At 40.2% G+C, this 24,739-nt stretch overlaps 1 protein-coding gene across 3 annotated transcripts in view; it reads right to left on the bottom strand.

The window, feature by feature from the left end:
• LOC126109881 (guanine deaminase) overlaps window positions 1-24,739 on the bottom strand; it is a 159,249-nt gene that overhangs the window by 7,565 nt on the left and 126,945 nt on the right. For all 3 annotated transcript variants that reach the window (XM_049914962.1, XM_049914963.1, XM_049914964.1), the window contains exons 4-8: window positions 23,059-23,277; window positions 16,779-16,886; window positions 14,884-14,991; window positions 10,243-10,408; window positions 818-964 (exon numbers count right to left, since the gene is read on the bottom strand). In XM_049914962.1, coding sequence (XP_049770919.1) covers window positions 818-964; window positions 10,243-10,408; window positions 14,884-14,991; window positions 16,779-16,886; window positions 23,059-23,277 — 748 coding nt within the window. The remainder of the gene's footprint in view (window positions 1-817; window positions 965-10,242; window positions 10,409-14,883; window positions 14,992-16,778; window positions 16,887-23,058; window positions 23,278-24,739) is intronic.

Here is a 24,739-nt window from a genome sequence, read left to right as displayed (position 1 = left end):
ATAAAAAGGAGAAAAGCTGTATCATTATCATTGACTGTTGGTGTTAAGCAACCAAAACTGTTCATCAAAGGGTTTCGGTGAATGAGTGGTGAATGCGAAATGAAACTGTGAACGAAGTTATGTTAAATAAAGCAGAAGAGACAAGACAGTTTGGTCGTATCTGTTATTATTCCATCAACCGTAACATTTTTTCTCGTTGTACGAAGCCTTTATAGACGATCGTTATGACAATTTGCTTTGAAGGGATCTCGTTACGAGGTAAGTTTTGGGGACCTGGTCAACAGGGGATAGTTCGTAGATCTTAGCTACTGCAGGTATTCTGGAATCAGGTGCTACCGTGACCGTTGTGTGTTGTCAATGGCTTAAGGTGATCATATCTCATGCTCTAAGATCGACGCGCCTTTCCTCTTGGTATAACGGTGTCTCACGGTAACAACGACGGCGAAGGAAGATACGGTAGAACATTACTGCACAAAAGGTTGAGGAGACATTTCTCATCACCCAAGATTAGTTGTCATGACTGATTAGGCAGTGGTCTGCAGCATTTAGGAAATGTATGGGAGGTAGCTGGAATAGCTGTGGATCAGCAACTTCTGTTTATCAGTAGAACAAAAAACCAGTCCAGAGTTGCAAAATGTTCCTTTTCTTTATTCACTCGATGAGCAGTTTCATGAAAGTTTTCACATCTTCAGAAATACCATTCTTAAGTATGTTACGATGATCTGAAAATGGGTCTCATCAAGTGAATAAAAAAAGGAAAATTTGCAACTTCGGACTGGTTTTTCATCGCACTAATTACTTGTATGCGTGGACTTACCATTGGCTCCTCCCATGGTGGCCAAGTAGAAGACCTCCTGGTAACTCAGAGGCTGCTGAGAGCTGTCGTCGAAGCCCTTCTGCACAGACACGCTGAGGGCACTGCGCATCACGTCCAGCAGCGACTCTGTGCTGCCTCCGGACACATCTGTCACACGTCAACATTTTACTGTGTTAACCACATGTTATTGCAAGAATGTACTGTTGTTTAGCGTGTTGCACATCTTTCGGCAATTCGGGTGAACACTGAAAAGCTAGCACAACAAACAGAAAATCGTACTTAAGAAACACTACAAGACAGCGCCGTCAAAATTAAGCACAGCATATATGGAATATTAGAACAATGTTCATTCGAGGTATCCTCCTTAACATAGGGAAAAATGAGGCCAACAGAAGAAGATTTTGAAAGATGGACTTAGCACCTCACTTAAGAAATAACATTTCTAATAAAAAAATCATTGTCTAGAAATGCAAAAATTCATTATTACTAGATGGTAATTCTGCCACAATGCACAAATGTATCAGAAAGAGTAATTTTAGGATCAATAAAAGAAATGGAAGAAATCAGGAGAAAGGAAAGAAACATAGCAAAGATGACATCAGGGTACAGAACAGCAGCAGAAATGTTTAAAATGACAAGTAACACAGAACACATAGTCATGATTTTAAAAAAATGACAAAAGAAGTTAAGAAAAAAAAAAAGACTGACATTGAATTTGTTTCTTTTACTCCAGTCTACAATACGAGAATTGTCAACAGACTATCACCGAGCAAGGTGGCTCAACGGTTAGCACAATGGACTCGCATTCAGGGGGACGACGGTTCAAACCCGCATCCAGCCATCCCGATTTAGGTTTCCGTGATTTCCCTAAATTGCTTCAGGCAAATGCCAGGTTGGTTCCAAAACAACAGTGGCATTGTCAATATCTACAAAGAAAATTATTTAAGCACCATGGAACAGGATTAAATATATGGTGCAAACTATATCACAGTGCTGGCAGAGTTATCTCAGTGCTACTGTTCACTGCAAGTTACTTACCAGAAACTAAAATTGACAGGCTCATGACAATTTTTCTCACTGTAGACTGGGATAAAACAAACAAATTCTACATTTCTTAGATCACTGTTTTTATTCACATCTATGCCACAGAATGTGCATTTTAGAGATACATCCAAAGAATGAGTCCTATCAGACTGAAAAGTGAAAGGCAAAGCCAAGTGACTCAGGAAGAAATTGGCATTAAAAAACACCAAGAAACAGAAGACAGCACAAAAATGACACTGATGGATGGGAATAAAATGGATAACAGGGATTAGAAAAGAAAGATGTCAACAGAGGAAGGAGGGCATGTAAAGCTAACCTTGAGGCATAAAGAAGGTCCTCATCTGGCCTTTAACAAATAAGAGACAGAGACAGGTTTATCCAGAAAGACACAAACAAACAATAGTGGTGCTACATTGTGTCACGTTTCACATCGAGAAATGCATAGTTCCAGAAAGCAATGTATTAGGCAGAAAATGAGACAAAAATCAGACAATAATACCACCACTGATGTTCAGTTTCAATAAAACTAAAGGCATTTTGTGACAAAAAAAAGCATTTTCTAGTAGTTGCAAAGACAGATTCTTAAAATAACTCCAATAATCATAAAGCAATTACAGACAATACAGCCCCGGGAGTAGACAACATTCCATTTGAACTACTGATGGCCTCGGGAGAGCCAGTCATGACAAAACTCTACCATCTGGTGAGCACGATGTATGAGACAGGTGAAATACCCTCAGACTTCAAGAAGAATATAATAATTCCAATCCCAAAGAAAGCAGGTGTTGACAGATGTGAAAATTACCGAACTATCAGTTTAATAAGTCACAGCTGCAAAATACTAACGCGAATTCTTTACAGACGAATGGAAAAACTGGTAGAAGCCGACCTCGGGGAAGATCAGTTTGGATTCCGTAGAAATGTTGGAACACGTGAGGCAATACTGACCTTACGACTTATCTTAGAAAAAAGATTAAGAAAAGGCAAACCTACGTTTCTAGCATTTGTAGACTTAGAGAAAGCTTTTGACAATGTTAACTGGAATACTCTCTTTCAAATTCTGAAGGTGGCAGGGGTAAAATACAGGGAGCGAAAGGCTATTTACAGTTTGTACAGAAACCAGATGGTAGTTATAAGAGTCGAGGGGCATGAAAGGGAAGCAGTGGTTGGGAAAGGTGTAAGACAGGGTTGTAGCCTCTCCCCGATGTTATTCAATCTGTATATTGAGCAAGCAGTAAAGGAAACAAAAGAAAAATTCGGAGTACGTATTAAAATTCATGGAGAAGAAGTAAAAACTTTGAGGTTCGCCGATGACATTGTAATTCTGTCAGAGACAGCAAAGGACTTGGAAGAGCAGTTGAACGGAATGGACAGTGTCTTGAAAGGAGGATATAAGATGAACATCAACAAACGCAAAACGAGGATAATGGAATGTAGTCAAATTAAGTCGGGTGATGCTGAGGGAATTAGATTAGGAAATGAGACACTTAAAGTAGTAAAGGAGTTTTGCTATTTAGGGAGTAAAATAACCGATGATGGTCGAAGTAGAGAGGATATAAAATGTAGACTGGCAATGGCAAGGAAATCGTTTCTCAAGAAGAGGAATTTGTTAACATTGGGTATAGATTTAAGTGTCAGGAAGTCGTTTCTGAAAGTATTTGTATGGAGTGTAGCCATGTATGGAAGTGAAACATGGACGATAACTAGTTTGGACAAGAAGAGAATAGAAGCTTTCGAAATGTGGTGCTACAGAAGAATGCTGAAGATAAGGTGGGTAGATCACGTAACTAATGAGGAGGTACTGAATAGGATTGGGGAGAAGAGAAGTTTGTGGCACAACTTGACTAGAAGAAGGGATCGGTTGGTAGGACATGTTTTGAGGCATCAAGGGATCACAAATTTAGCATTGGAGGGCAGTGTGGAGGGTAAAAATCGTAGAGGGAGACCAAGAGATGAATACACTAAGCAGATTCAGAAGGATGTAGGTTGCGGTAGATACTGGGAGATGAAGAAGCTTGCACAGGATAGAGTAGCATGGAGAGCTGCATCAAACCAGTCTCAGGACTGAAGACCACAACAACAACAACAACAACAACAGCCACACAAATGAAAAATTTCCAGTTTATCTCAAACTTCTCAGTTGTTCAACACGAACATGACTGGAATCATTGCTAAGCTTTCAGACAATGGCCTTGTGGGGTGAAGCAGGCAACTGTTGGGATACAGGTGAAGATGTGTGTGGAATTGGGGCCAGGAGGAATACGAGACTGAAGGATGTGTTGTAAGGACAATTCCTATCCACAGAATTCAGAGAAGCTGGTGCTGTTGGTGGGAAGATCTTGAAAAGTTTTTGAAGTAATCTCTGATGTCAACCATATGTTCCATCACCAGGTGGTCAACTCTCGTCTTGGCCACATATTGGCAGAGACCGTTTTTTCGACTGGCCAGTTAGTTGACGGTTGTGAAAGTCTGTGCATAAGTTACAGCAGAGCTGGTTAGTGTACAACTATTACACGGGTTGCATTATCTCCGGTAGGATACGACATGCCTGTGACAGTACTGCAGCAGGATGTTCTCAGTGAGTGCATCGGACAAGTCTTCTACCTGAGGTTTCCACAAGGGTACGGCCAATGTCGCAAGGGATCGAGAGTAGAGGTGGCATGTGGGCAGGTCTGGATATTTTGTAGATCGGACGGGTGCCAGAGTACCGCTTTGGGACGGGTGGAAGGAATTTTGGGAAGGTATTCCTCATTTCAGACAGTGACGAAAGATATTTGAAGCCCTGGAATGGTATCGGCTAATGAAGGTGGTGTTCCTTTACAACCAGTTCAAGGGATGGTCAGAGGACTGGGCACGACACGTGCAGATATGGCACGGGAAATCTGCTTGTGGACAAGGTAGAGTGCAGCACCTGTCTGGAAGACTTCCAGCATACTGTCCAGAGGTGGTTCAAGTGTGTGGGAGAGACCCTTTTGTGCAGAAGGTATTGCAAATATCAAAATTGAGGCACTGTTGATGGACGTAATGCAAAAAGAGGTTTCTTATGGAAACACTGGAAGGGTGGAAGACAGTGTCCAGGAAGTCGACATACGGAGCTGACGAGGACCGGGTGAATCGAACAGCTGTGAATGGATGAGTATATAGTGTCTCGGCACTTTGTCTACACTGTGAAAAGGTGGTCGATGAACTTTAACCGAACAATAGGTTTAAGATCTTTGGAGTGCTTCCTCTGGGTGGTCGTTAAACAAGTTGACACAGGATGGTGCTACATGCAGGTGTCTGTGGCTATGTTGCAGATGTGAGTAAGGATATATTTAGTCAGGTGTATAAGAATCGGGCACTTTGAAATTGGCAGAATGTCAGGAGAGGTAAAGCTCAATGGCAGTGAGGCCACAGTAATGGGGAATGCAACAAAGTGTAGTCATGAAGTTTTTCTTATCACATCAAAAAATAATGATTTAATTAGTTTTTGTTTGTTTGCAAAAAAAGTCTGCTTTTCTAGTACATATTGAAATCTTCACACGTTACTAGAGCATCCAAACCAAAATGGCTCAACCCCATGTGTTGGCGTGACACCTGCAACGTTTCCAGCTGCTGCCAAAACTGAATTACAACGCAATACTCGATTTTATCAGTAGACTGTCTCATTTGGAGATCTTCTATGGCCGACAACAGAATTATGTCAAATGATGAACAACAGGGATGCTGCTCGAGGCAAATCCGAAATTTGAACGATACAAAGAATACAGAAATGTACAAAACAGGATAAATCAATGTGTTTGCAATGCTAAAATCAGGCACACTTGTTCCTTTGTATCCTGCCATACATGCTACCCTGTGGAAGAATCCCCATAGCAAAACAGTTTTTCAGGTCTCTGCCGGTGAAATGAACAATTTTTACTGTGCACCAATCGACTCCCATGCGGCAAAGAATTGTCGTTAACAAGAACCTTCTAGCTACATAACTAACCGTGACATTTTCCTCCTAAAACACATAACAATAAACACAAGAAAAGCAATAAAGGTAATTTCTTCTTAAGCGATATGCAACAACTGTATTAGCATAACCGTGATTGAGAATGTAGATTACAACATTGTACCTGTATTAACAGACATATTTAATTTTTCTCTCACAAATGGAACATACCCCACATCACAGAAAAGAAGCGTAGGCCGACAATCTATTCCTAAGGTCGAAAACCCGTGATAGGCTCATAATTAACGACCAATCGGCACAGTGTTTCTAAAGCCCTGGAACATACTCTTAGTGACCAAAATAAGTGAAGCTTGGGTGAATTCAACTTGGTTGGTAAATATTAATCCAGGTTTCATATGATGATGATGATGTTTGGTTTGCGGGGCGCTCAACTGCGTGGTTATCAGCGCCCGTACAATTTCCCAACCTTAGCTCAGTCCAATTTCGCCACTTTCCTGGATGATGATGAAATGATGAGGACAACACAAACACCCAGTCATCTCGAGGCAGGTGAAAATCCCTGACCCCGCCGGGAATCGAACCCGGGACCCCGTGCTCGGGAAGCGAGAACGCTACCGCGAGACCACGAGCGGCGGACAGGTTTCATAAACACCATACCAGAAACACTGCACTAATCGAGGTAACTAATGACCAGCTCTACTAGATTTCAGCAAAGCTTTTTACACTTTCAACTTTGACATACTGCTCAGAAAAATGCAATGGCTAAACTTCTCAGATAGTACCCTGAAGTGGCTTAAAAGTTATTTGAAAAACAGACAGACAGATGCTGGAAGACTTCCACTTGCATCTGTGCCATCAGAAAGTTTTGGAACATTTTTCCACAGGATGTGAAACATAAACTTGACCAATCACTCATTCTATCAGACCTCCATTATAGTAGTTATATAATTCAGCATCATACAAGTACTGAAAATACAAGACATTAGAGCTAATTGCGAACGCTCGTGTGCATTACATTCGTCGAAATAATTGTGTTGGCGCTTCGTAGACCCGGTTAGGGTGGTTGCGAGCAGAGAAGTTACGGGACTACCACACACTGCGTCTACTTCACTGGCTCCTCAGTGGGCAAGCACCCCCTGTAACTCGCCTCAGAAATTAAACACCTTTCGCGCAATCGTAATATAAACAGAAGGTCTCACCCATTTAGTACCCCACCGGTGCCGATTCGTAAAACACAAATTCCTTAGCTGTTGCTGCTGTCCACCTCTGGAACAAGCTGCCCCGCACTTTTTACACAGTTCGATGTCCTGCCACTTTTCAGAAAAAGTTGAAGAAATGCCTCCTGTCATCCTCATAGCACTTCCCCAAAACTCAAAAAGCAAAGACATTGTCATTTCTTCTCACATTTATGCTTCCTTTTCTTTTACTTTCTCTCTGTGTCACGCCACCTTCTCTTCCATTAAATTATTTAACTGTGGGTTATCACATTTATCTTTCCCTTCCTCAATCACCCCTTTCTCCATGCACACTGTTGCTAATATTCTTAATTTAAAAAAAACTACCTTACAGTAATTTCTATTTATTATTGTGTTTACCGTGTACAAATATAAACTCTGTGTATGTTTTCCTTATCTGTACTGTTGTAATTCTTTTCTAAATCTAGTATAACATGCTTACTGCAAAATAAGCAATGTAATATATGTGGAACATCTGGTTAGGTGTGTGTGATGACCCTAATCTTGCCATGTTAAACAGATTACTAAATAAATATTGTTTTCGCTCCTCTAACAGCATGCTACAGGACTAGGGCGTGGTGATCTTAATGTGTACCAGTTTGAAGACATATAACTGCACAATACATAAATAAATCATACATTACCTCTCATAGGGAGGTGGTGTTAAAACTAACAACCAAGGACTGAGATGATACTGGTGCAGGGAGGGGGAGTGCAGGAGGCAACGTGGAGACACAATAAAGAAAACGGTTCGTGTCCTCGACGTAGGAAATTAGGTCGCTAGCAATGTGTTCGTGGTACAAGTCATCTAGAGCAGAGATTCTTCTCGTGGGAGCTCCAGTTACGATGATGCATTCTAACTTCACTCAAGATTTACTGTTGCAACAGTGCTTACGAAGTACACGATATGACTACATTTACAGATAAACAGCACTACCCACACTGAAACACCCATATTAGTATACGGTGTAGCCTCCACGGACAGCAATGCACGTCCTTACTGACATCCACTCAATCATACAGATGGCGAATACTGTCTTGGGAGGCGTTACACCACGTCTGTTAGACCTATTCACATAGTTCAGTAAGAGTTGCTGGCCGAAGAGTCTCACAGATCACTTCTCGTCCCGTACGTTCTCCACTCGAGACAAGTCCGGAGATCGTGCTGGCCGGGTAAGTCGCCGCACGTCTAGCAGATCGTGTCAAGTTTCACAGGCAGTGTGTGAGGTAGCATTATCCGGTTGGAACAACACATCACCTTCCTGTTGCAATAAAGAAAAAAGAATGAGTCTAACAACATTCCGCACATATCGAGCACTTGTGAGCTGCCCTCCAGAAACACCAAATGTAGGTCAGAGTTGTCGCTTACCGCACCCCAGACCGTGAGGCCAGGTCGGGGCCAGTACGTCTCGAGCGAAAGCACTCTATCGTACGTGCAAATGACTGGGCAGAATCTGCTTTCATCACTGGAGACCACAGCAAGCCATTGCGTCTTCCCAGTGATCCTCTGACAGCACCAATTTAGCTGTGCACACGAGTGCTGTGGCGTGACTGGAAGAAGGGCCGGAGGTGTGCGTGCCCGTACTCCCACCGCTAATAACCGGTTCGTGATAGTTTGTGTCGACGTGTCTGGGGTTCGCGAGCCTCTTATCTGTGACGTGGCAGCTGTACGACCTGCCACTGCCGCCCTTACAGTACGGCGATCCTGGCGGGTGTGTGTGCTGTGTGGACGTCCGGAACCTCATCTACAGGTGTGAGAATGTTAATATGACCAGTGACACCGGCACCACTGCACAACTGACGAAGCACGTCCGACTCGTGTGGCGATTCTCCGAAAGGACCACCCCGCCGCTCGGAAGACCACAATTTGACTCCTGTCAAATTTGCTCGGTCAGCTGCAGGAAACACGAGTGGATCTCTGTGGCACGGTTGCCTGCTCGCTTCGCTCCCACTGAGCATTCGCTATTGAAGGGTGGATACAGACGGAACTCCGGTACCTATACCATTGGCGCACCATTATCACTACAACTACTATCCCCCCGTGGCATACGTCATCATCAGATCAAAATTGTCATCATCTTCTTTTTGGCATCATATTTATGCAGTCTATTATTTAATACTGTCGGTGCTGCCCTGCTTAGGACCAGATTTGATTGTGGGTGCACCTCACCTTTGCGTTCCTCCATTTTTTGTGACGAAAGGGGATGTGGATGTGGATGTGGATGGAGATGGGGATGGGGATGGGGATGGGGAGATGTAACATTGAGACACGATATGGCAAAAAGCCACTTGAGCAGCTGTCAGTTAAAGATGCACTGCAGCACTCTATGCTATAGCTTGAGAACACAGGTACAAAAATTACTGTACATGCTTTCTTCGTTTTGAGCAGCAGCAGACCTGCCAAATGGCCCATAGGTTGAACCGTATGGTGTAACAATGCTCCAACTGCATATATATGCGAAAGTTCTGGTAGAATGTAATAACTAATTTAAGAGCAAAGGAGGCCACTTGCCAAATAGCAGAACCTTTGAATCATTGACAGGCACACTCAAAAGAGAAAGAAAACTTGCAATCCTTTTTGAGCTAGAGTAGCACATGTGCACACGCCCACACACACGCACACACACACACACACACACACACACACACACACACACACACACACACCACAAGTTGTGCCCCTACATACACAGTGCTGACTGGTCACACAGTGCTGTGATTGCAGTTCAGCTGGTGGACTGGGAGATACGGGGGTTTGCGTCGGCTGGGATGGTAGTGGGAGAGAGAGTGACGGGCAGGGAGATGTATTGGGGGTGCACAGCTAATGGCTCAGAGGGAGTCGGCCGGTGTGCTGGCTAGGAATGAGGAGTGGCAGGTGTACAGGCCAGGCACACGACGCACACTGAAGGTGACGTGGGGAGGGAGTGACAGGACAGAGGAAGAGGGAACTGCAGGGCAGAAGGTGTGGGGACAGCGAGTTTGCGGAGATCGAGGCAGGGAGCGAGGGTAACGCACACCTCTTTCGTTCAGAAAAGCTGGTGTCGGGGAGGAATATCGTATCACTGAACCGTCCTTCAAACCGTTCGAGCAACAGGCAATTTCTCGCATCATCGAGATAAAGATATTACAGTACCCTATTTCTGTGGAAACGTATGGGAAAGGAAGTTATTTACGAAACTGTAAGTAAGTTCGAGAAAGTCACTAGGAACCTGTTCCGAGACCGACTGTGAGGCCGGACTGCAGCAACGTCCGCACGGGGCAGACACCCGAATGTAGGTTGATGTTGGATGTGGGACAGTGGGATATCGATGTCCCCCTCTCCTTCAGCAGAGTGATTTCTTCAGGTTTCAGCAGGACTCCGTGGGCCATCACTGTCTGCAAATGCGACAAACACCACTCAGCTAAATCGCACAAATAAGAAACAATTTGTTAGGAGGTGAGCAGCCACAGAGTCTCATATTAGTACACGTATTGTGTCTAAATATGCAGAAAAATGAGAAAGGGTTTGGGCAGAACCAGTGTACTCTGTTACTGTAGAGAAGTTACTGTATATGTACTGACTTAACTTTTATTCATTCAACATTACTTGCACTTCTAACTGCCAAACTGCTAAACAATAAATAAGACTACAAATTTTACTTTCACAACACAATCAAGAGAAATTGAAACACAGTGTATTTATCCAAATTTTTTAACTTTACATTACATGGAAATATGTATAATACAGTAACAATGAGACTGAAAAAAATATATTGAACACAAATGATGCAAATTCAGTGTTTTGAATGTTTTCTACGGGTAGAAACTGGCCTGTAGCAAATGAGTTGAATAAACGTTAGCACTAGTAAGTGGAAAAAATATAACTCTTGAAATTTGTGTTTTGGAATTATCTATCCTTTCCCACAGGCAAAAAGTGACTGGACTTATCAGCAAAACCCCAACAAAAAGAATTAGGAGACACTGATGATAAAAACCACATCGTTACAATGAAGAATGGGCTCATAAAATATACAAATAGAATGACATACTTAAAAATTATAAGAAGTAGGACATTTCTTTAAATAAATACCGGAAGAAATTTATGAGTAACAGTGCAAAGGCTTAGAAAACTGAAATGATAAAAGTGTATTACTGAGCTCAACATTTGTACAAATTCAACGATACTGCACTGTGAAAATAAAATTGAACAGTTTTTTTCAATACGAAGAACAAGAGTAAGAAAGGTCCACTGTCAGATCTAGTGGTGTCCCAGCCCACTGTGCATTCACCTACTCACACATTTTCATAGCGTGCCTCTAAGGACCTTAGGTGATAGAGATCCGTCAGAGATGTGGCTCGAACTGAGGAATACATCGACGCAGAGAAGTAGCAGTTACAAACTGATTATATACTGCACTAAATGATGTTTACCAAATTTTGTGTTATGAAACGGGCATTCACTTTACTGTGCTGACACCTGCTATTTATATACTAGCGAACACTTTACGTATATGTATGTGGGTGAAAACACCAATGGAATATTTTCATATCTACTGCAAGAGAGATGGTGGATTTTACTTGATATAATATGCCCTGTAACACTTCAGATTTATAATTCTAGAATTGAAATATTTAGATAATTTGTACAAGTGGAAAAAAGTGCCACTTTTGATTAATTTTCGTATTTCTAAAGATCCCAAATCACCTGTCTTGTGCTGAAGGTAAACTGTTAAAGAGCTTCTTACCTGAATATGGAATTCATCTTCGAACCTTAGTCAAGCATGCAAATGCTTCATAAAAACTATTTTTATTTTGTGTGTTGCCGTTATATATTTCACAGTCAATACGAACATCCAAATTATTAGCAATTTATCAACTTTACACAATATTTCTAGTTTTCAGTCTTATCACATTACTCCAAAGTTTACTACGTCTGAGAGAATGTAACTTAGTTAGGATTTCTGCCTGAAGATCGATACCCGACCGATGACTGTAAGTGCAAATACGGCTAAACGGAGTTTTTCATAGGTATGTTGAAGTGCCAAGTTCATTCAAATTGTATCCTCTTAGAAATATCAGCAATTTTAGACAAATTCGAGCAGAGGTTTCTGCTTCTTACACAAGGCATAAAAAACTATCTTCTCACGAACGACTAATATTCAGACAACTTTTCTGAATGACAAACCTGCTGAATAATGTTTCCTTATACAGGGTGTATCAGAAAGGATGGCACAAACTTACACGGCTGAAAGTACACAATAATAGAGGCACAAATGTCAAGTAAACGTGGTCTCTAAAATGCGTACCTTAAGACCTATGAGATATTCTTGATTTTCAATATTCTGAAACAAATCTCTTCTGCTGCAAGCTCTTTGCTTTCCATATTTTCGGAAGAGGTAGTATGGACCAAAACAAGAAAAAATGTCCAGTAAACATGTGCTCTAAAATGCACACCTTAACAGCTATGAACACCTGTTCATCTTCAGTACTTTGGAATACAACTTTTCTAATGAACAAGTGCTCATAACTTTTAAGGTGTACATTTTAGAGCAAATGTTTACTGGATTTTTTTTTTTTTTTCTTGTTTTGGTCCGTACTACCACTTCCCAAACTATGGAAAGCAAAGAGCTTGCAGTAGAAGAGATTTGTTTCTCAATATTGAAAAATGAAGAATATCTCATAGCTCTTAAGGTATGCATTTTAGAGCCCATGTTTACTAGACATTTTTGCTTCTATTATTGTGTACTTTCAGCCGTGTAAGTTTGTGCCATCCTTTTTGATACTCCCTGTATACAGTGTAGATTACACTACTCTTACTTTCTTCAGACGGTGTGGCTGAAATGCTAATCACCTGCATCGAACACATAGTACATTTGCCTCTGTACATCTACATTTACACGGATACTCTGCAAATCACACGTTAAGTGCCTGGCAGTGAGTTCACTGAACCACCTTCACATTAATTCTCTATTATTCCACTCTCAAACAGTGCACGAAAAAAACCAACACCTACATCTTTCCGTGTGAGTTCCGATTTCCCTTATTTTATTACAACAATCATTTCTCCCTATGTAGGTCAGCATTAACAAAATATTTTCCCATTTGGAAGATAAAGTCGGTGATTGGAATTTTGTGAGAAGATTCCGCCGCAGTGAAAAATTCCTTTGTTTTAATGGTGTCCGTCCCAAATCCTGTTTCACATCTGTGACACACTCTCCACTATTTCACGATAACACAAAACGTGCTGCTCTTCATTGAACTTTCTCAATGAACTCCAGTAGTCCTGTCTCCTATCTGATAAGGATCCCAGACAGCGCAGCAGTATTCTAAAAGAGGACGGACAAGTGTAGTCTAGGCGGTCTCTCTAGTAGATCTGTTACATTTCGAAGTGTTCTGCCCGTAAAACACAGTCTTCGGTTTGCCTTTCCCACAACATTTTCTGCACGGTCTTTCTAATTTTAATTCCTAGGTGTTTAGTTGAATTTACAGCCTTTAGATTAGGCCAATTTATCGTGTAACTGAAGTTTAACGGATTCCTTTCGGTGCTCGTGTGGATGACCTTATACTTTTCATTATTTAGGGTCAATCAGCAATTTTCTCACCATTCAGATATCTTTTCTAAATCATTTTACAGTTTCTTTTGACCTTCTGGCAGTTCTAATAGACGATAAATGACATCATCATCTGCAAACAAACTAAGACAGCTGCTAAGATTCTCTCCTAAACTGTTTATGCAGATAAGGAACAGCAGAAGGCCTATAACACTACCTCGGCGAATTCCAGAAATCACTTCTGTTTCACTCAATGACTTTTCATCAGTTACTGTGCCCTCTGACAGGAAACACACAGTAGCCTATTGTGTGGAAGACAGACATTCAACTCCTGGTACTGCCGGGGATTTTTTTCTCGGCGGAGAACTGAATCGAGGTGCACTTAACCTCGTGAGGCCAACTGAGAAGTTACTCGGGTCATTATTAGCAGTTCAGAGGTCAGCAAACCTGATGACAACTGGGAGAGCAGTGTGCTGACCACGTGCCCCTCCAAACTGCATCAAATGACACCACCGACAGAGGACGACGCCACAGTTTCGTCCAAAGATCGAGGTGCCGCACCAGATTTGGCGACACGCGTCGATAACGCAGACATTAGTGACGTCTCGGCAATCTGCGACGACGAGTGGGAGGCCCTCCCGGAGGCACTTCGCCTCTCTCGGCACAGTAGCACCGCCACACAGAGGTCGACACAAGACTCGCTCTACCCAGTTCGTGGCCTCCAACAGAGCACTCGATGTCACCTAATTCGGACACCGGTGCTATTCAAATCTCAGACGGAACTGTGCTTTACTAAATGTCGAACTCGTACTCTGAGAGAAGAGTCCACGATTGTCTGCACCGAGTGACGCTTTACTGTTCGAAGACAGTCGTAAATATTTGACTCGTTCCTGTGGCAACGGATTGTATAAAGTTAAGTAAATCTTTGTATCATTCGTGTAATAAAGTGAACAAGTGTTTCACAAGTTTTAGTTCCAATCTGCCATCTCCCAGTGCAACCAAACAACCCACAGTGATGACCGCACAATTTTAGTCTCATCAGGTCGTAACGAACACGGCAGCTGACTAGCCCGTCTGGGGCTAGAAAGCAGAACTTTACCTTACGTAGTAGATTTGATATTTGTAACGAGGTGCCTCCGTGGCGTCACAATTTTAATGGCTGTCAGTGCGTGTTTCAGTCAGAGTTCAAGAATTCACTGTTATTCTCTTCTTCTAAGACCTAGATTGTTAATCTATACAGAATTCGAATCGAGGTGAAAGCACAAACAAAACATAAATATATTTAGAAAAATGAACATATACGTGACATCCGATACTCACCTTGCTTGTCAGTAAACCTGCCTTATCGTACACTTCGGCATAGTTCGCACAGTTGGGATACATTTCTGCAACTGTCTGCACCTCACCCTCATTTTCTGATATGTGCGACTGTTGAAAGACACGAGCAAAACCTTAATAACAACATTTTGTACACAATGTGCAATATACATTTAATGATACTTTTTAATCATTCAGGATTAATTTATCCTGTAAGCAGCACTGGATCTATCCACTTTTTCTGATTAGCAGCATAAAATTATTTCTCAATAGTAATTCAAATATCTCTGGGCACATTACTTTTTTACAGTCTATGTTGCCCTCAAAAGGGAGACATCTTGGTCCCACATCTAGATTGGCATATGTATTAATCAGTCAAGGCAATCAATTATGACCAGTGACACTCAAGTCAGGTAGATGTGCTTTTCACTGTTAAGTTACTTTCACAATCAACACACCTTTGAGAGTCAAGCACTGTTTGTTATGAAATGTCAAGGAATATTATAATGGTAAATTTGTTTATGATAACACCTCCAATACAATTTTTACATTGCACACAGGAACTGTTTTAGTTTCTTAATGGGACATCATCCTGATGAGGCAACAGTTTGTTGCGAAAGCTTGAATTTTGTGTGTATGTTTGTGTTCGTTTGTGTGTCTGTCGACCTGCCAGCACTTTCATTTGGTAAGTCACATCATCTTTGTTTTTAGGTATATTTTTCCTACGTGGAATGTTTCCTTCTATTATAACCATATCATTATATGTATATGTAGATGTAGATGTACTCCAGAAAAATGAAACTTGTATAGGTAGCACTGCGCATACAATGCTTTGCTCCGTTTTACAGTAACAAGCATCGGATGCACCTTACTTGAACATGACACATTCTGATTATACATTTTAGACCACTAAAATTTTTGCTACCAGTGGAACAATTATGCTGAAAATGTTCAGATTTGTTTTGGAGCCAAACCTTTACGGATACCTGCTTAATACTCCACTGTCAGATCACCCTACGTGGTGTCTCTTCTGAGAGTCATCACGCACATTTTCTGTGGTGTTTCAGCAGGTATTTGGAATTTTCTTTTTGCAACACGTAACTTGAGTCAGCCCAAACAAATGCTGCTCATCATGTCTTTCCTGCGACACCCGGCATCAGTGGAAAGCATCGGTTTGCTTTCTGTTGCAAACAAAATGATTTTTAAAGTGAAATTTTTGATATTCGATAGAGCAGTCCCAGGTTAGTCCAGTGCTATACTTGTTTTATCAATACGAATTAACAGGGATAATAAAACTAAGAATAAATAGGAATCCAGCAGTGACTCAGTAGTGCTGTGTGCTAGGCCATAGCAAGCAGTGCCATCGCTACAGGAGTACTAGTTACTCATCGAGTTTTACTGTACCTGTTAATACGTATCGATGGAATGAATACCACACTAGACTAATCTGTGATTGTCTCTCAAATGGTCACATAAAATTCCACTTTAAAAATCAATTTGTTTGTAACAGGAAAAAAAAAAAACGATGCTTTCTGTCAACAATGGGCACCACTTGAAAGATATGAGGAGCAGTATTTGTTTGGGATGACTCCATCTACACTATGCAAAAATGAAATTGCAAATATCTGCCGAAACAACAGAGAAAATACACAAGGACTCTTAGGAGAGACACACTGTGTGTGTGTGTGTGTGTGTGTGTGTGTGTGTGTGTGTTTGGGATAAAATCAGCTACAGCTTTTTTTTTATACACAAATCCAAAGACAGACTAACCACAAGTAGTCTGATAAAGCGTTCACCCTTAGGATTCCGATCGACTTTTTGCAAAAAAAATTATATACGCGTAACTACAAATCTGGTAATAAATGTGTCTTTCAACAAAAGCATTGAGAAATCCTTACCTGTACATGAAGATTATTCTGCTGAGCCAACTTCCCAAGCTTCGTCATGAGTTCCATATCACAGCTAATGGCAAATCGTGGTGTAATCACTGGCTTTACCAAATCACACTGAAAAAGATGAAAAATTTTGTTGTTTAGTTTTCAAACAAGAACCCAAAAAATGATAAAAACAAGAAATGATAGGACCTTGTGTACATATGTACCCAGAGTTGTTCTTTGATTGCAAGAAAATTATATACCAAGTGGATTTTGTGGTCTTAACAAACACTCTGAGGGAATGCGAGTGCGTAGCATAATGCCACAAGAAAAATGAAACGATATTTCACTGAATACAGTTCCAGTTATCAGAAGATACATGACAGGTAATTAATTACCAGTATTACACACGTAAAAAGAAATTTGGGGCTATTGTTTTGAATCTCTTCATATGAAGCAAGTGGGCCATAAAAGAGGTTTCTTGATGTATACTGTACCACAACCACAATGCACACAATGATAAAAAGTGTGAAAGCTGAAGATATGTTGAAACTCCCTGAACTCAAACCCAGAATCTCGCCTTCACAGCTTTGCTTCCTCCGGTTCCTCTCTGTCACTATTCTTTCTAAGATAAATGAACCTGCAAAAAGAAAATTAATGTATTCCCCTCATCACATGAATTAATCTCACCTATACACAGGTGGAAGCTATTTTCTGAGCACAGTCATAATTAGCACATCATATCTTTGGAAACCAGTCTTATTGTCCCAACTGCAACCAACCCAGCAATGTGAGCAGGAAGAAGTATAAAAATTAAACTAACAGTAAGGGAGTGCAAAAAATCACGATAAGATAGAAAATTAGGCAAGAATGAAACTGAACGATAAAATAGAGGAGAGTGCGATGGCAAAATGTGTCAGCACTGGTAAGAGGGAAGACAGAACAGACTGCATGACAGTTCCGATCAGTAAGCAGTTCGCTCAGTATACTTTCCTATTTATATTTTATGCTGCTGAGTCATTAAATGTTTTAGTTCAGACATAATTGTGATTCATCAGTGGAATGAAATTCATCAAACTGAAATCATTTGTACCAACAGATTATCTATGAAATACAATGACATGAACATGTTCAGACATTTAAAAATTTGTAGCAGACTGAAATTCCACCTCTTAACTCCTTTTTGCTGGTTTGTGGATTAGGGGAATCTTACAATTTGATACTGTCTCTCATGAACCCAAAAGCCCTCGATACATTGTTTTACCGTAACTTGCAGGAAATTGTGGTTCTGTCAAATACAGCACTCCAAAAGCATTCACTCAAAAATCTGTGAAATAAATACTGACCAGTAAAGCCCAGCTCTTTAAAGAATCTAATTCCCATGTATGAAACAGCTTCTGATTACTTTACAATGAGTTAATGTGTTAAATAATTGATATGAGGTGTGTACGTTGCTGGGTGATAACATTATGGGTAAGTTGCAATCAATTTTACAGCAAAATCTAATTTTTCAAGTATCTCACGTTTATGATGTCGTATCTCCTGAACCGTATGCCAATGTATTGATGTAATATTGCAGGTACATTCAGCGCTGTATGTGGACAATGTCTGCAAAAATACTGTGAGTGCAGTTAGTAGTAAAGATGTTTTGCAAAGGTTTGAAATTGTGTGCAAGTTTGTTGGAAGCTGCTAAGTGCTCTCATTCTCAAACATTGGGTGGATGAGGATAAACACCAGGTATACGCACGTAGTTAGTTACATTGCCTTGAGACAAATACACGGTTTCTGACTGTAATACTTTCCTTATTGTGTTGAACTTTTAACATAAGATTATACTTCTTATAGAGTAGATTATAACAACATTTCAAATTTTTAAATATGGTTAATAACTAAGTGAAATATTGAAAATTAAATTTATGTTGCCTGCAGAAATTGTTAAGATAGGAACAGATTTTGTTAATAACTATGTGAAATACTGAAAATTAAATTTCTGTAACCTACGGAAATCATTACGATAGGTATTTGCAAACGGGTCTGGGTACCATGGCCTGAGTTCGACGATAGCCATTTACTAATATAAATGTATATCTGATTTGCTCCTTTAATATTTCCACATCGTTCTACCACTGCAATATCAAAGATGACATTTAGTCTGTATGATGGCGTGCAGAAACAGAGACAGACCCACACACTGACAGTATTTATTTATCCTGTATTTTGAGGAGGTGCAGGGGGGGCTGGGGGGGGGGGGGGGGGGCAGCATCACAAGATGTGCACATAGGTTTGCAAAGTTACAGTTTGGTTGTGAGCTGGCAAAGCTAACAAACCTGATGTCATGTAGTCCGTGCACAATAGATTTTGTTGTGTGTTTAATGTCTACTGTTGCTGTAATTTCACAGGTTAAAGCAGCCATTTAGTATTGGTATATTAGATATTTCTGATCAGTTGTTTTTTCCTATGAGGTTGCATGAATTCAGTAATGTATGAAATCCCACAGACAGAAGAGCAATTAGTGGATAAGGTTCTCATCTCACTGTAGACCTGCTAAACTGCTTAGGTTCACCTACTTTTGCCACACGAGTATGTGCCAACTTTGGGTATAACAAAGTCCGTAAGTTAACATATTTTTCACTCACTGATGCCTTATGAAATAACATTCTTTGGTAATTTCTCACTTACACAAAAGGCACTTATTGTAGAGAAGAAAGTGATTGGAATTGTGTGTGGGGTTAAAACATATACATCTTGCAGACATCTCTTTAAGCACCTGGAAATATTAGCGAAGTGTTAAAGTACTTTTATGCACTTTCAGAATTTGTTATGAACAATTCATCTCAGTTTGAGAGTGACAGACATATTCGTCAGTACAGTAGTAGAAGAAAAAATGATCTGAATTTTTTTAATGAATCCAACTTTGGCACTGAAAGGGATGAAATATGCAGCTATAAAACTGTTTGACACACACACACACACACACACACACACACACACACACACACACACACACACTCTCTAGGGTGTCTCAAGATATAATGGATTTTTTTTTCATGAAATCGAAAACACATACCCTCTATTTTTTTTCTACTTGACCTTAATAACTCACATACTAAATATTATTACAATTAAATTATTACAACATGTGCCGACTTGATGCTAAACGTAAGACTTGAAAACTTTTACTATGTGGGAATGGAGGGATTCTGGAACTTAATGATTGTTTGGTAAATAAAACACTAAATTGCCCAAATCGTGTTTATTACATCCAAAAACATCAGTCTCTAAATTTTCGTTTCAAAGTTTGTTTTCTGCAGTCAGGATAAATCATTCAGTATTCGTGTATGCAACATGACAAAAATTGTTTTTGTTCCTCCTCAACTGAGATTAAACCATGAAAGTCTTGCATCAACTTGACCACTGTTTCAGCTGTATCATTCACTGCTCTCAGTGCTGAAACCTTCTTTCTGGTTTCTTGAAAGGAAGCATTGTTTGACCACATGGCAGGACATTCATGGAGAAAACTGTCATCATGGAACAATGACTTGCTTCTGACTGAAATGAAGTGGGATATGTTTTTCTCTGTGATTAAGAGAGCAAACCAGTTAACAAAATTGTGATCTAAACAGAAAACTAAAGAAACAACGTATCTATTCATTTATTTAACTCACCATACAGTGTACCGCAAAGTTCTTCCTTCGAAGGGGTGTAATGGTTAGCATGACCTGATAAATTATCTTTGGTTAAATTTTCAACCATTTTTACTTTTGTTTCTAGATCCTCATCATCGTCAAACAGTGACAAGACAGAAACTTCATCAGTCAAATATCATAAATGCTGGCTTATCTTCAGTAGAGCTGCTTTTGAGATGTCTTTATCTATTTTTTCGTATGCCTTCATTGACTTCAAAAAGCACAAATTTTGATAGTGTGCCTTTACTGCCAAAATACACTGGAGCCATATGTCACGATGAACAGGCAAATGTCAAACAGTACTACCTTCTCCTTGCTCCAAATTTTTAACTGAGCACAAAGTAATTATATTTTTAGGGAATATATAGCTATCGCCATCCATCGAGTTGGTGTATGGTACCTGGAGGCCGTATCTCGAATTTTTTGTCTGTATCTCCACCTAAAAATATAACAGAAAGCTCTATCAACTCTCGGTAATCATCTCTGATTAATTCTTTTGTGAGTTCAGTGCAGTAAAACTCAAGCAGATTGTCAATTTCTGAAACAGTCAGGTGCATTATGACCTTTACTTTGTAGCACTGTATGTTATCTGGATCTACACTTTTCCAGTTATCTCTGAACTTTTTGAAGAGTGGAATATCAGGACTTCTTCACTTTGTTTTTGAGATTCCAGTTCACAATCGTGTTCCAAACAGCTTTCGCCTCTTCACATCCTGAAGAGTTTTCCAACCTTGGCACAGCAATAAGTTGCTCTTTATTTCTATATGAAATAACTACTGGAAGACGTGCCTCTTTTGATTTCAAATCGTGTGTAGCAGGCAACAGTTTGCCATCCCAATGAACAGTCACATCATCTAGAACCTCGTTTTAAAAATTAACTTTTATAGCTTCCGCAGACTCTTTCTGTTTCTCTGTACGAATTCCTTGAATTGAGGACTTACTTATAGGAAATTCATTAGTATTATATCCAAGTGCCTCAATGGTAGCTTCAAGAATATACACTGAATCTCTCACACTCAACTGATACCTGTCTAGCACTGCTACTAATTTTGGAGTAATGAAATTATTCTGCATAGTTGTTTTACTGGTTGCAAATTTTATGTTCTCAATCACAGTTGGGAAATTTTCTTGCAAACACATCTCATTTTTACTACAATCTGAAGATGAATCATTTTGTAATGCTTCATAAGATGCTGTCAAAGGAGCTGACATGGAAAAATATTTAGCACATCAGTTTTCTTCCTCAGTAGTTCTGATGCGCGACCTTTCCTCTTTATTTGCCATTTTCTTGTCCTCCCCAGGTAAGTGACCAGGCCGATCTGGCTCTCTCTGTCGCTGTAAAAAGATTTTATCTTAATTTATTTTCATTAACTGAAGTGCATCGGCGTGTGCAATGTTGAACAAATCCTCCAACTTGTTGACAAACTCTTGTCGGCACTGCTCAAATACCTTCTGGGTTTTTTGTGCATTTTTTTGCAACTCCCTCCAAACTTGATCTTTTTGCTACTCCCTCCAAACTTGATATAGGTTCACTAATTTCTTTGCACAATTAGGTGCAGATTTGGTAGGGATACGTGCCTTTTCCCAAAAGATTATACATTTCCGAATGGTGAGATTTGCACTTTCACTGACAGTTAAATTCACTTCCCGGATATTATAAAATAAAACTGCTAGAACTTGTCCATTAGACGGCAGTTTTGAACCTTTTATCTGATGTTTCACCGCAATTATTAAAAATATATGCATTTTAGGACTACTATGTAATTCCACTGACATTTTCACTTACTGACAACAATTTAGACTAACAATGTTAGAGACACACCGACACGAGGGTGCATGCCTTCGCCTTTCGTACCAAGTACAGCCAACTTGACATGTTTCAGTGCAAGTCGGCACGGGTTGCCAACATCCTACGGTTCTGAAATTTTACATATAGTTGTTTTGGCATCATACAAATAAATTAAGAGGGTATGCGTTCAAATAAAACCGACCTCAAATTTTTGGGATACACACACACACACACACACACACACACACACACACACACACTCACTCATAAAATATATTATGAACATGATCTATGGAAAAAGTAAGAAGCAACATGGATGTTTCGAAGACTGTAGAAAAAATTGTGTGTGCTGTTGAAATACATGACTGGAAGCCATCACTCCACTCTGAACAGTTGCTACAAGTTTACATTGATGCCATGAGGTGTAACCATCTTTTGCCAATAAAAAAATTAAATTTTCTCGTGTTATCGTGTCTTTCACCACCTCTATGATTTTCATCTTAGTACTTCAAAGAGCCTGTCTTTATTCCGAACCCTTTGTGCACTTCAAACTAATGATTCCCTCACACTGAAAGTGGGTATCTGAATTGACATTTTGCTTTCAAATGCGGTGGTGTGCTTTTTTTCCCTTTGCACAAAGCTACCTTCTTACTATTTCTTTGACCTCAATTTTCTAATCTGTCAGGACAGCAATATTATGCAAATATTTCACAGTTTGCTGTGCATTGCAGAATCCCAGAGCTAATATGGTCCCACCTCATGACTTCAGGCCAAGACAACACTGCAGAGAAGTCAAGATGACTGTAAATATAAAGTGATACGAGCTTACCCCCAGATTGGCGACGTCCTGTACAAACTGCTGGGTGCTCGTGACGGACTGTTCTGTAGTCTCAGTGTAGTCGTCGGGAGCGTTGATGTTCATGCAGACCTTGCCGACGAGTGCGCGCTGCCCCTGCGCCGCCGCCTCCTGGGCCAGAAGTAGCGCCGTCTCGGGATGGATCGTCGTGAAGTAGCAAGCTGTCGTCGTCCCGCAATGCAGAGTTCTTTCCTATAAAGCAAACAGTGTGACGTGTATTCTGCAATTATTTGCTACGTTTTGTCCTCTTTCTAAACTTAGTCATTCTCTTTTTCTTCTTCCCGGCCCTATCCAGGGTCTCCACAGGGTCAGCACATCGTGTCGGATTTGGCATTATTAGTGGTAGTAAGCAGTTGCACATTCTTCAAGATTCACCATTTTACACCAAGACAGAAATATGCGTATGTCCGTGTGTCTCGTGTTATTGCATATATAAGTGGGAGAACATTTTTTGTAGATGTTGGTGAATTGTGTAACTCTGGTAGGATACGGGTAGCAACCTGGTATTCGTGTAATCAAATGTGTGAAAACACTTGAAAACCACATCCTGCCTGGCCGGCACAGTGGTCCTCTTCATTAATCTGTGATACGGATTCAATCGGGTGCAAACGCACTTTCCTGTGTTGCAGAAGCAGGTGCACAACACACTCGGCTATTGGGGCAGGTCATAAACTGAATCATTATCCTCACCTAAAAGTCATAATAGCATAGAAAGAAACTGTATACTATCAATCTTTATGAGCAGTCTGTTTTTTTCTGTAAATTTATGATTTATTGTTCAGTTTTTATTAGTCTCACACAATGTTTTTGAAAGTAAAGCTGTGATCCCTGAGTCTTTAAAGAAATGAACTCTCACTACAGCTTCAAACTTCTGATTACTTTACAAATTAGTTAATGTGTTAAATATTTGACGTTAAGCAGGTAAGCGAGAAAACTTTAGAAACAGTTTGACATTCTGTTTAAAGTTTATTGAAAGTTGCTACGTGCTCTCGTTATCAAACACTGGACGAGTATATTGTGAGTGATTTGCACTCTGTTTTAAGCAAAAGACAGTTTTCCATGCATCTCAATCTTTATGACATCATATCTCCTGAAATATGTGTAGTATAAAAACACAATTTTGCAGGTATATTAAGTGACAAGTGGAAAGCAACTGCAAAATGTACAGAGAATGCAGTTAGTACTAAAGAAGCAATGAATTAAAATGCCATGCCCAATGTGGCAGTTTTACTCCATCAAAAATGAAAATATAGTGAGGGATTAACTTTTTCCCTTTTATCATTTCATTGGGGAGTGTGAATTAGAAAAATTTTCACAAAGGTTTGAAATTATGTGCAAAGTTTTTTGCAAGTCACTAAATACTCTTGCGCTCAAATGCTGGATGACTATATTCCAGGTATCTGAATGCACTGAGCTATGCTTTCTCAAGATGTATGCAACGCCTGTCTTACTGTGACAAGCCTTTCACATAAGACTATACCTCTTACTGAGGAGACGATGATAGCATTTGAAGTTTTTAAATTTTGTCACTGTTTATATTAAATACTGAGAATCAAATTTTTGTTGCCCCTGGAAACCAAATGGGCAACCTGCAACTTAATACTGTGTCCATGACAAACTGACAATTCAGTGATGCTGCCAGAAGTAGAGACTA

This window comes from Schistocerca cancellata, chromosome 12, assembly GCF_023864275.1.
Source record: "Schistocerca cancellata isolate TAMUIC-IGC-003103 chromosome 12, iqSchCanc2.1, whole genome shotgun sequence".
Classification (NCBI taxonomy): Eukaryota; Metazoa; Arthropoda; class Insecta; order Orthoptera; family Acrididae; genus Schistocerca; species Schistocerca cancellata.
The sequence above is the reverse complement of the archived record's forward strand: the minus strand, read 5'-3'. Positions and strand labels throughout refer to the sequence as shown.